This window comes from Triturus cristatus, chromosome 6 (assembly GCF_964204655.1).
Source record: "Triturus cristatus chromosome 6, aTriCri1.1, whole genome shotgun sequence".
Lineage (NCBI taxonomy): Eukaryota > Metazoa > Chordata > Amphibia > Caudata > Salamandridae > Triturus > Triturus cristatus.
In genome coordinates this window covers 960,058,480-960,071,162 of record NC_140589.1, presented here as the reverse complement: position 1 = coordinate 960,071,162, position 12,683 = coordinate 960,058,480, and the positions used below count along the sequence as shown (strand labels likewise).

At 43.8% G+C, this 12,683-nt stretch overlaps 1 protein-coding gene across 1 annotated transcript in view; it reads left to right on the top strand.

Annotated features, from left to right (window-relative positions):
• The window catches only part of LTV1 (LTV1 ribosome biogenesis factor), a 212,566-nt gene that overhangs the window by 18,618 nt on the left and 181,265 nt on the right, over positions 1-12,683 (top strand). Inside the window, exon 2 of the mRNA XM_085611659.1 lies at positions 5,591-5,722. Within this exon, the coding sequence (XP_085467785.1) occupies positions 5,591-5,722 (132 nt within the window). The remainder of the gene's footprint in view (positions 1-5,590; positions 5,723-12,683) is intronic.

Genomic DNA, 12,683 nt, shown 5'->3' with positions numbered 1-12,683 from the left:
GTTGACCATGATGCCAGTATTACTTGTAAATCCGGTTTGGTTTATTGGAATTATTTGGCATGCCTCGGCCCATGCCCGGAGTGAGTTTAGCAGTGTCCCTGTGAAGTACTTAGCTTTGTTGTCAATTAAGGCAACCAGCCGATAGTTGCCTTGGGATTTGTTTTATCTCCTCCTTTAAATATCGGGACGAGGATCGATCCATTCCATGAAGGCGGGATGGTGTTCATTTCGAGAATGGTGGAATAGAGCGGAGCTAGCTGAGAAGCCCAGAAAGCAGGTTCCTCCTTAAATAGTGCTGGAGGGATGCCTCCTGGTCCTGGGGCTCCATCTTTTAGTCCTTTTCCAATCTGCTTTTGGACTTGGGCCTCCAGGGCTTTGCTGCCCTCTATGCAAGTAGCCTGATTGTATCTTTCAATTTGCCTTTCTGTTGCTGGTGCTTTATAGAAGCGCTCTGGCGTTCGATTACCCTTAGTCCCAGGTTGAGCCTCCGGAGCTTTGTTGCCCTCTATGCCAGAATCTTGTTTATCGATATGTTCTTGTGGGTCGTTAAAATGGGAAAAGGTACCACTCTGATTCCAAAATATTTGATGAGGCAACCTTGGGGACCTTATGTCGGGGTAGAGCCTGGCCCAGAAGGAGTTCAAATAATCCCTTCGTTGTTCCTGTTTAGCAGCCTTCAATTGGCCTCGGGCAACTCTTAATTCACTCATTATTAGTGGGTCCATTGGCTTCCTCTTCAGTTCCCGCCATTGTCTGTTCATGTTGCGTTTGACAGATCGTATCACAGAGTCCCAGGGGGTCGGCTATTGCGACCCGGTCGCTTTTATGTGTTTTATCGGTTTTGCATGCCTAGCTATCAAGTTTCTTGAGAAGCTTATCCAGTTTGAGATCTGTTGTTCTACTGGTATTCTCGTTCATGTGCTTCCCTTCTGTCACTAGGAGCTGAAGGTTGTTAACTGAACATTTAATACGTTTTAAGTTGATAGTGGAGCATTCAAAGGCTTGTGTCACTGCCTGATCGTGTTGCAAGAGCCTAATGCTGAGGGAAATTTCTTGAGGGCTGTGATCGCTTTCTAATCTATTGCCAAACCCGAAGCCAGAGACATGATTCAAAAGGGAAAGGCTGACAAAGGAATAGTCGATCAGAGATGCACCCGTTTTGGATAGAAACGGGAGACCGGGCGGCTTATCAGGAAGAAAACGCCCGTTAAGTGCTCTAAGGCCAAGATGTTCCAAATTGCCTTGGAGGGCAAGGCCCTTTGGGTCCTCCTTGCTCCATCAAGGACGGTCCTGCGGTGGTATGGCCCAGTCGCTTTCCTGCAGCTCAATTACCTCGTTCTTTTGTAGGTCAGACATCAGCCACATGTTGAAATCTCCAGATAATATGATGTCCGCATTCGGGAACCCAGATCTCATGTTTAATACTGTCTCGATCACCTCGTCAGATAGGTATAGCCTAGACGCTGAGTTAGGACGGATATACGCGTTCAATAAAATTACAGTCCTACACTGACCTTTGAAAGTTCTGACTAACTGAAGAACCTGGGAGCAGCCTGCTAGATCCCATGAAGTAATTGTGCTGTTAGCTGATATATAATGGCTAAGCCGCCGCTACATCGTCCGGAGGATTTCAATTTAATTGCTGGATGGTGATCCATTTTAAACCCTTCGAGGTGCTGCGGCTCTTCCAGCCATGTCTCTTGTAATAGAATAATCTCGAAGGACCATAAGTAGGATACCGTGGCTGCCTCCCCCATTTTGTTTGCTAACCCATTAATGTTCCAGGAACATACCCTTAGTAGTCTACCTTCATGAGCCTTGTGGCCATTGTTTTGTCATCGTAGCAGTCTGGTTGTGTTTAGTGACCCCGCGAACCACGACCATGTACTGGCCTGTTCCGATTCTATATTTTGGATGTGCTGACCGTCGCTTGCTTTTTTGGAGCTGGAGGTGGGGGTTTTGCCCAGGGTGCTCCTCAGGACCGAGTAGACTAGTTTTGGTCCTTTGCATGGGCGCCCTGCGGCCCGAGTGATGTGAAGAACGTGTGGGTAGCCTGGTTCCTTACCAGGGATTATGGAAATGCCCCACTGTTTAAAGGTTTCCTTGTGCCTCAGGATTTTGTTTGATACCTCTGCAGAGCGCCAGGTGACCTTAGTGGATTCGTTTGTTTGACCCTGGCCTGGTGCAATACATTCTATTGAGATGATGTCTTGTGATGCAACCTCCTTTGACAGGCCTGTGGCTTCTATTAGTTTCATGATGTTTCAACGATTTAGTATGTCACAGCTGCCTTTGGACTTGTATTTTGGATAGAAAAGAGTGACAGTTGTAGTTGCTTGAGGTGGCCTAGTGGTCTGAAGGCCTTCATGTTTGTCTACAGAGTGGATGTTCTCTTGGTCACAGTTAGTAAGGTTGCTTTGGCTCAGATCCCTGTGGCGGAAAGCCTGCCCAGGGGGCGCCTCAGGATGACCAGTCTTAGTCTCTGTCCCCAGCATACCATGCATAGCGAAGTTTCCTGTGCAGGTTCCGGGGGCAGCATGCTTAGTTGCATTTTGGACTGATGAAGGATCAGACCTATTCGGTACTCTAGGTCTCTTTTGGGCTGCATCGCGGCCGACTTGCGCCCCAGTGTCATGTACCTGATTGGGTGAATGGATGCCGCCCAAGTGTTTTGTTTGCCGGCAGCTGGCTTGAGCCTGCTTAGAGGTTTTAGTTCTGCCCAAATGATCTGTGTCCCAAGTGCGCTTTGGGCCCTCTACCCAAGGCAAAAATGTAAGGTTCGAGAGTTGCCGTTGGCTATTGTCAGATGGCTCTGTTTTTTCCCCTTTTTCCCCGTAGGCTCAAGGTCTTCCTCGGCGCGAGTCTTCTCCTCTTTAAGGTGTAGAGAACCAGTCTGTTGCTTTTTGACGATGCCATATGAAGTGATTGGTTTCTCCTCTTCCTTAGCTACCTCTTCGGTTCTTTTTGTATCCTTATGTCCTGTTTGGGCTGCTCGTGTGTGAGTGTTAAACAATGGGTAGAGACTCGAGTCGTGCGTAGTTCGGCGGATCTTGTTACGGCCCTTCCGCTTTCTATGTTTATTTCCCTTACAGTTGTAATCCTCCGTGTCCTGGTCCAATGGAGGTTTTGTAGTGGGCGCCTCATTTCCAGCAACTGGGGACTCTTGTTGGTTGGTTCTTTTGCTGCTTATGGCCGGTGTTTCCGGAGGCAATGGCATATCCCTGGCGTCGTCCTCCCTGTCCCCTGGGTTTGCTACCTATTTGGCGCTGTTGGTGGGGTTTGTAGCGCTGACTCCTTTGCTTGAAGGGGAAAGCTTTACCTTGGTGGTGATTTCTTTCAAGTCCACCATCATCTCCGGGAGCGTGCTTAGTTTGCCTATTATTGGTGAAAAGTTGCAGCCTTGTCGCGGGAGATCAGCATCCGCTTGGGTCCTCCTAATCAAATTGTTTAGATTTGTGATTTTATCATCTATATTAGCGACATACACCGCCAGTGTGTTTAATAGGCTGATTTGTATATCCGGTTTATTAGCTTGGTATGTCATCGCGTCGGCTGACCTTTGTAGAATGTCCAGAGCTGTGGCCCAAGCAGATTCTTGTTTGAATACCTCCTCGTTTCCCCCGTTTGGAACCGGTGAGGGCGTGGGGTGGTTGTGGGCGGCTTCTCCATATGATGAAAGCATGTTTTCCCATTCTTTTGAATGAATGAAGGAGAGATCTTTCTCCAGTGTGCACGCGTCCTCCGAGTATGGCATAGGCTGGATCCGGCCCTGCCCCTTAGGTGTATACGGGTCGAGCTCCCTTGTACCGTCCCCACTTTGTGATTGGTACACTTTCGATTAGCAATCAGAAGATATTGTATTCCGAGGGATTTCATGTAGTCGTTTTTTATTGGTTTACTTTTCTTACAAAATTGGATTGCTGTGTTGAGCCGCCACTATCCCATTGTGTCAACTGTTCCCAGAGTTGTCCTCCAATGTGCTTATCCCTTGGTCATTTGTAGCCGCAGTTCAGATGTCTAGTATTAATTGAGACAAGAAAATTGTGTACAGCCTGACAAGGGTTTTACTAATCAGTTATCATTTGCAGTCCCAGATAAATTTCTTTCGATACAGTACACTTTTTTTTCTGATTTACCATCTGTTTTAAAGGCCTTCCAGAGCCTCTTTACTCAAGCAGCACAGAACCAAACCAAATTTTCAGGAGACGTTTCACGTCTGGTTACTTAAACCTTGAGTAAAAAAAGTACCCTTTTATTGCATGTTCATATCTAGTACCGTGAATATGTATTAGATATTGTACATTTTGAGTATAATTAATTATGCTTATTTTGCTGTTCATGCTTCTTGATCCTTTTTGTATCTCATTTGTATGGTGGCCCAGTGATTGTCTATCCTGTGTCTCCTCTCCTACATCAACCACTGCCTGACTCTCCACCAGTCGACCAGACAACTCTGACCCACCTCTTTTGCCATCCCACTCGTCTCCTGCATCTGGCGGAGCAGCAGCAGACATCGCTTCTTCTATTACCTTGCTACCAAGTCCAGGAACGACATCCCGCTTCACTTCCAAACCTCCACCTCACTTGCCGACTTCTGGAAGGGACTCAAGACCTGGCTCTTCGTTAAGGCTCCCTTCTCAGCGTCTAGATACCCCATGGCGTGATAGGCCGCGCTTTACAAATACTGAGTGATTCACAAAATAGGCTATTTTACCTAATAAAAAAATATGAAGGAGATGCTTTAGACTGTGTTTATAAATTGCAGAGACTACTCCACAGGACAACATTTTTATTTTTCGATAAGCATTTCCATTTCAGCAGTATGCCACGGAGATGCAATTGTATCTGAGCCTCTTCTAAAAGAAGCATAGCTTTCTGAAGTGCCAGGCATGCCCTTTACACAGGCTAACAGGCAGCTCCATTTGCTTTTCTTATGTGATAGGCAAAGCCTTGAATATACAGAAGATGAATATAAGAAATAAAAGAATGTGATCGGCGATGCTTGCACATACCATTTTTGACTATTGATGGTACCTAACTGCAATAGTGTTTTTCATAATTACTTTATGTACCAAAACAATGGAGTACTTCTCTAATGGAACAATTGCAGTAGCATCCATAGTTAACTAGTATTGATCGAGAATTATCATTTAATCTACTTGTATTTCAGCCTCTTGTTTGCATTGGGGGGACCAGTCAAGTCCGAGACCTCTTACATGGCACATATGAGCTAAAACAAAACTCCGGCATGGTGCTGTTAGGGAACAAAAAGAAAAGACACCATATTTAAGGAGCATTTTAGAATTTTATTTTATTATTTTGTTTATGGAAAGGTTTATTGAAGGCTTTCAGTGACTTGCTATGGGTTGTTTTGTATGACGACTTACATTGTGTCTACCCTCTGTTGCTAGATGCCTCAATGTTGTACAGATAGTGAGTTAAAAAGAGACGCACGATATTTATTTGGAAAATGCAAATACTCAAGGTTTGTTGAGTCAATGCGTTGCTTTCACTGGATTCTGTACATTGACTGCATACGTACATAAGTACTGCATATGAGAAAATTAACCTAGCACTTTTTCTTTTGAAGCCTCATCGTCGGAAGAAACCATTCATAGAGAAGAAGAAGGCTGTAACCTTCCATCTAGTACACAGGAGCCAGAGAGATCCATTGGCTGCCGATGAAACTGCGCCTCAGAGAGTCCTGTTGCCTACTGAAAAGGTGTGTTTTAGCTATCATTGATATTTAGCAATGTGGGTGGAGCTGGGTAGAGCCATATAATCTCGAGAGCTCAAGATATTATAATATAATATTCCTTGCACTACCAAATGTGATTTTAATACTTTTCAGATCCATGTATTCTTGTCAAAAAAAATACCCAGTCGGAAGAGGTTTTCTCTAGAAACCCATTTCCACAGATGTTTTAAATCGCACTACTTTCCAAAGTTGCAGGACCCTACCTAATGAATGTCTTTCATGTTGGAAATTTGCCTGAAGGTCTGTTTTTTCAAATCTGTATTAAATGGAGGATTCTGACGCCTCTTAAAGGGGTGGTGGGTGACAACACTTTTTTTCTTTTCTTCCTAACTTCTTTTTTTCTTGCACTACATGCCTCCCCACTGCCATTTTGTTTTGGTCCTTAGAGGCCCAGAGCAGTGGCGGCTGGTGAAATTTGAAAGTGGTGAGGCGTCAGAGCAGTGGCGGCTGGTGAAATTTGAAAGTGGTGAGGCGTCAAATTATTGCCGTTCCGCACTGCGGTGAGCGAGTGTAGCAAGCGTGCCCGAACAACCGACGGGGGCTGGGGGGGGGGGGGCAAAAATTTTGAAAAAAGAGCGGACAAATGGTGCATTTTCAAGCAAATTTGAGAAAGCAGGAAGGTTAATAAAGCAATACGATTTAATTATCATTTAAGAAATTGTCAATTTGTATGACCTATAGAGGACAATCTTTGCCAGAAGCGCCAAGGAATGCCCTACACTTCTACTGTTCCTCGTGTCCAGCCTTATGTAAAAACTCCATAGGTATGAGTGAACCTTCAGAAACGTGATTCAACTGAGACATAGAACTTAGAAAACCAACAGAAATATCTCACTGTGACCCCACGGCACAAAAAGATACCATGTCAGTGTGCAAGCGCCGCAAAAGTGTACAGAAACAGCCAGCAGTAAAATCATAGCAGAACAGCATAAACAACGCACTGTGAATTCAAGTCACAGAATCGAATTCACACTGTGAAATAACAGCACCGCATACCCTTAAAGACATCTCTCTGCACCATCTGAGAAAAGCAAACACGTGGACAGCATAAATACACAACATTTTATACTGTTAGCAGAGGAAATCACAAATATGTAAAACTCTTCCTGGTTTTTTTGGTGCATGAAAACATGTACCTAAACATCTCATTTTCACATCTGCCCGAATGGATCAGACCTAGACAAACATTTCTATGACTTTATAAAAAAGCAAATCAGAGAGGCACACACATTTGATGGGGCAACGACGAAAAAACACAGAGACAACTTGTTGTGACTTCAGAAAAACAGAGGACACAAATGGACGCACCGCCACTGAAATAAAACCGGAGTTGCTGTAGTACATTAGCAACAACAACAACAAAAACATATGGACAACATCGTTATTTTCGGTCTGTGGTACACCGTTTTACACCTTGTCCACGGAAGGCATACCTATGGAGTCCGCAGCTCCCAGCAAGGAAGGCCGGTGCTTGAGGCGCCCCCTGTTGAAGTAGAAACCACGTCACACTTGCCTTTGGCAAAGTACACGGCTGTTGAAAGACCCCCTCCAAGCGCTAAAACGTGTATACACAGTCTGCCGCATTAACTGTGATATCGCGGCCTGCTGCTTGGTCGCTGTATGCAACCGGCCACAAAAAACACAAGGGACACAGAATGACACGCACACACGCTGTGATAGTGTGTCGGGAGCTGAACCCCGTGCGGTTCCTCCCCATTTGTTATGCACCCTGCAGGCATTGCCTGACCCGCGGATGACTTGACATCCTCATCCGGCCAACACGCCGTAAAGTAAGACTGCTGACCCACTACATTAATAAGGGTAACCATAATAATATGCTGGTCCCATCATAAATGACGCTGTTAACGTCCTGACTTTTCAGTCACCCTACAGCCCGCTTCAGAATTATTCGCCCCCTTGTCTATTAAGGGACATGAGCTATTTTACTTTTGATTGTAATCCTTCCACAAAAAATATTTTATAGCTGAAACTAGGAATATAAAACGTAAGCCCAGTGATTCTTTTAAAGAGGGAAAATGTTTTGGGGATGGGGATCTAAGATGACGTGTTCGTGTTCTGAATCATAACAGTGGAGGAAGAGGGGACGATTGGGAAGAACCTCAAATCAGTGTAACATCACAAGATACACTGCAATGTCGCTGCAACCTTCTGCTGACCAGCATTCGAATGGACATCCCTCTGCCCTTTCCGAAAGTGTTAGAGAAACGCCGAGGACCAGCAAACCCGACGAGAATTGTACTTTTAACCACATATAAGGAAAATACAACATTACAAATCACTCGCATGAAAACAAAGTGAAAACCAGACCCCAGGGATTTGGAAAGCGCTTGCAGTGTTTGCGCGGCATAACCTGGGAGCAGTACAGGCGGGTTCAGTTCCTAGCACACAGGCACATGCCCGGCAGCCACGGCCTGGCAGGCCCCCAGCAGAAAGCCCTGCTCAGACACAGTGCATCCTCTGTAGCGAGAGTCGGGTGCCAGCCGGGGAACAGAGGGATCTTCATTAACACTTTGAAAGCCCTGCAGTGGACCAGGGGCCGCACAGAATCCCTTTGTTGCCCCATCATGTAAATAAAACCCTCCTGCCGGGGCACGTGAAGCAGCCGTGGCGTATGTATGTGAAGCACACCCCCCGTGAAACGGCATGTGAATAAAACCCTCCTGGCACTCGCATGTAAATCACAAACATTGTATAACGTGATGTGTGTAAACGGATTTGAATAGCTCGCCTGATGAATGCGAACAAATCACACCAGGATTCTGAAAAGTGGTTTCATTAAAACGGAGTGGCACACGCATCTGAAGCACATACTTTAAACCAATGCATCACTTACCACAAAGGGTAACTTATAGCTCCTAGATTCGCTTCTTATCACCGTCTGATTTTTAATGCATATACCTGAATAACCTGTTATGCCTTTGGCCTACAACGGCCTTTCCTATGTATTGTACTTTGATGCATATGGCCATAATTTGCAATCAGTCGCGGCTCGCGGGGGGGGGGACGGATGGGTCGCGCACGGGGGGGGGGACTGAAATATATTAAACAAAAAACTTACCTCACAGCCGGTCCACGCCACCTCTCAGACCTCTGCTCCCCTGGGCGCCTTCACGAACGGCACTGGAGGGGCCTGCCAACCCCTCTCAGCCAATCCTGGCGCTGCCAGCAGTGCCAGGATTGGCTGAGGGCACAGCTTACGCTACGCCCGCCGCCTGCCCATTAGGAGACCGAGGGGCTCCTAATGGGCATGCGCAAGCCAGTGCAAACACAAGTGCGCATGACTGGGCACGGGTGAAAATTCGCTCACCTTCCCCACTCATGTGCACTTGTGCTGCTGCCTGTTGCGCCTGGTCTAACAATCATGTCAGTCAACATGACGCCGGACCGCCCACCCCCTTCAGACTCTGAAGGGGGTGGGCGGTCCGACGTCATGCTGACTGACATGATTGTCCGTTGGTTCTCCCTCGGCGTCTTTGAACTTAAGTAAACTGATTCAGTTTACTTAAGCTTAGAAACGCCGAGGGAGCTACGGGCGGGGGGGCTAAGCCCCAACGCCCCCAATGGACGCACCGCCACTGGCCCAGAGTCTGTTTTGTCGTGCATAACACCACACAAAATCTAAAATTCTACTTTACATGTATTTGCATAACCTTTCAGTTTAGGAATAGGGTGTTTGTAGCCTTTTTTTTATTGCAGTCCTTTATAGAGCAAGGTCACTAATAGCTTTTTGGCTTTGAAGATAAAATTACCAAAATGTTATTAGGCCATATGTACAAAGCATTTTTGTGGTTGCAAACACTGGAGTTTGGAGTTTGCTTTTTGCAATGTTTTAAGACCATTTCGCGATTAAGTTACAGAATTACAAATTGGGCCTAGCAGGGGAAGCAAATTGGTATTTGGAAGGGCCGTGTACAAGGCTTTTCCAAACAGCGATTTGAAAGGGACACTCTTTCCAAATCGCTGTTTTTTGTAACCAAAAATCAGTTGCAAACTATTGAAATTTTACAGTCTTCCAACTTGGAGGAATACATGATGAGGGGTTCCCTTGGGAGCCCTTCTGCAAAGTGAATGTAAAAAAAAAACGTTGTGGCGCAATTTTGTGAACAGATTTATCTTTACATTGGTTAGTTCAAATTTCTTACTGGTTGCAAAAATACTAGCCGCAGTTTGCAACCAGTGTTTTGTACATGTGGTACTTAACATTCTAACTGTACCTTGTCATTAAGTTCTTTGCGGCATCTTCAGATGTCGCCTCAACAGGTAATTATGCATAATCCTGTGAGGTAATAGAAGACGGTTATGTTATTAACAGCCTTCTGGAAAGGTACCTAACTTGTGAAATCTATTCTCTTGGTCTGAAAGGTGACTTGATATCTTACTCAGGTATCCCTGTAAACTGGATATACACACTTTTTAATTAACTGATTTGATTTGATCCCCTTCATTTATTGTCCAAGTTAAATATTCTGGGTTAATGTATGAGGAAGTTAGACATGCCATATACATTGTATCACTGATATTCTTTCAGGGGTCCCATTGTGGAAAGTGTGTTTACTGTATTTCTTTCACAATTACGATATATGAAATTAGGAGCGAAAAATTGTACTTTCATTGGAATGAGTTCATGTTATGTCACTCAGCCGTCTTGTGCAAATAATAGCAAAACAGTAAATGATGTATTTATGAAATGTGATGAACTCTGAATCAATTTGAAACCTTATACAACAGTGTAAATATTACAGAATTAACGAATGTTAGTTTTTCAAACACTGTTTCTAAGAAAGTAGATTTATGGGAATGTATTTTTTCTGAGAAACCTAGATTAGAATTTATATATGTGTATAATGTCTTGGGTAAGTGAAGGAACGTCGTAGTGTTTTTACTGATTACAAATGAACGTGCTCATAGCATAATTATTCACAGGTTGGTGATATTAACTTAATTGAGTGTATAAATGGGTAAACTAAGATTTCAGTCAATTACCATTTTTAACAAAAAGCATACATGGTTGAAATGTCCAGTTCCAAGTCTCCATTACCTTTGGAGCTTGTTAAGAAGAGATATTTTAAAGAATAAAGAAGACTGTATTATTGCACCTATCCATGTCAGAAGGCAAATTTTGTAACTAAGAAATCTAACACCTTGCCTCTGCAGTGTTGCATTTGTTACTAAAGAGAGATGGTAAGCCATCAGAGAACCCCTTTATATTGTGCATTTTCTTAATGACATATATATTCTAAACCACAGATCACCACATAACAGCTAAAGGTGCACCTTACCCAAAGTCAGCTAGGGTACGAGAAAAGAAATGTGGATTCATTATACTGGTCTGGAAAAACTAAACCTACACACATTGTCTCCGTCACCCATTGGGACTATTAGGGGGCCATTGTGCAATTCGAAAACTATTCTGTCCTTTCTGAGAAGGGATATCGCTTTCCAAGAAAAGTATTGTCTTACCACAAATCCACGAGGTGTGGCAAGACTCCTTGTTATGAACAGTCTGACTGTGCGTATAGGATTCCCTCCTTTTAGATCCTAACAAGATCATGGACCAACGTATGCAGAGTTTGAAAGCGACAACTTTGTTGCAATAGCCTCTCCGATAACTCCAGAGTTAGTTGATCAGCCCATTTGTAAGAGGCAAAGAGAAAATCCCCTCTCAGAGAAGACAGGTGTAACTGAACTGGCAAAGCCTAGTGTGTCCTCGACCTTTTGTCTTAATCTCCCTCTGGATGATCTCTGTATAAGGTGAAAGTATTAGAAATCTACCTTTCATATCTATGTCAAATGGTCTTTTAAGCCATGACTCTTTCCTCGGGGCCAGTTGTGGTTTGTCCTTCAATCTAATCGTCACACTTCAGGATGTTGAGTTCTTTTGCTTCTGGAAATCAAATTTAAAGCCTGTTTAGCGTTAGTTTAATTTCAGTAAAATTTATTTGCAGACGTTTACTAGACAGGTTTCTGGGCAGTGAACACACCTTGAGTCATCAATCTTTTCTTGAAAATGTAAACCTTTCCTTATCTCTAATTGGGTTTCATAGAGAACCTTTTATTTTATTCAGTTAGCAGATATCTACAAAATGTATGTTTTGTAGTGTCTACATTTAGACTGCAAGCCTTTTATGCCGGTACTTTGATGACTTTTGTGTACCAGTAGTTAAAAAGGGTGAAGACAAATGGGGCCTATGAAACATGCATTTAGATTGCCTAATTAGTGATGTAGTTGCAGTAATTAAGCGTTTTTTATTCATGGACCGGCAGAATTCACCAGTGTAATTTCTTTAAATGTTGAACCCAGCTCTGGCTTTACATGTAGCTATGAAAATTAGCACCAGTCCAAGTATGCAAAATTATTTTCGGCATCGAAGGTAAGAAGAGAGATTTATTCTGGTAGCCATTTCAATATTGCTTTCAAGACCATCTGAACATGGTCACCAGCTTGCTTATTTTTAATGAAGGCTGATTGGGGCTGTTCAGATAGGGGTGACTATGTGAAATGAATATATTACAGTTTTGTGTAGGTAATAGCATCACAAATTACTAGGGTAGTTGGTAGATGAGTGTTACAGTAGAGCAGATCTTTTTTTGTAATGAAGGTAAGAAAAGATTCAGTTAACGAATTGGTGACAATGCCATTCTGTACTAATCAGATAAAAACCTTTGACAGAGGGCGTGCTAATAGTGAAGGATTGGTAAATCGCCATGGAAAAATTATTTTGGTGTAGGAGCATTTCTGGTCTGCCCCTTCCCCATGGAAATCCATAGATCTGATATCCTACTTATTGCCTCAGCGTTAATCTCTAGAAAGACTGGCTCTGCTAACTATTGCTATTGTAGCTCTAAATTTAAGAATTAATTTGCTGAACGAAAAAGTGTGTTCAGTAAAGACTTGTCAAATCTC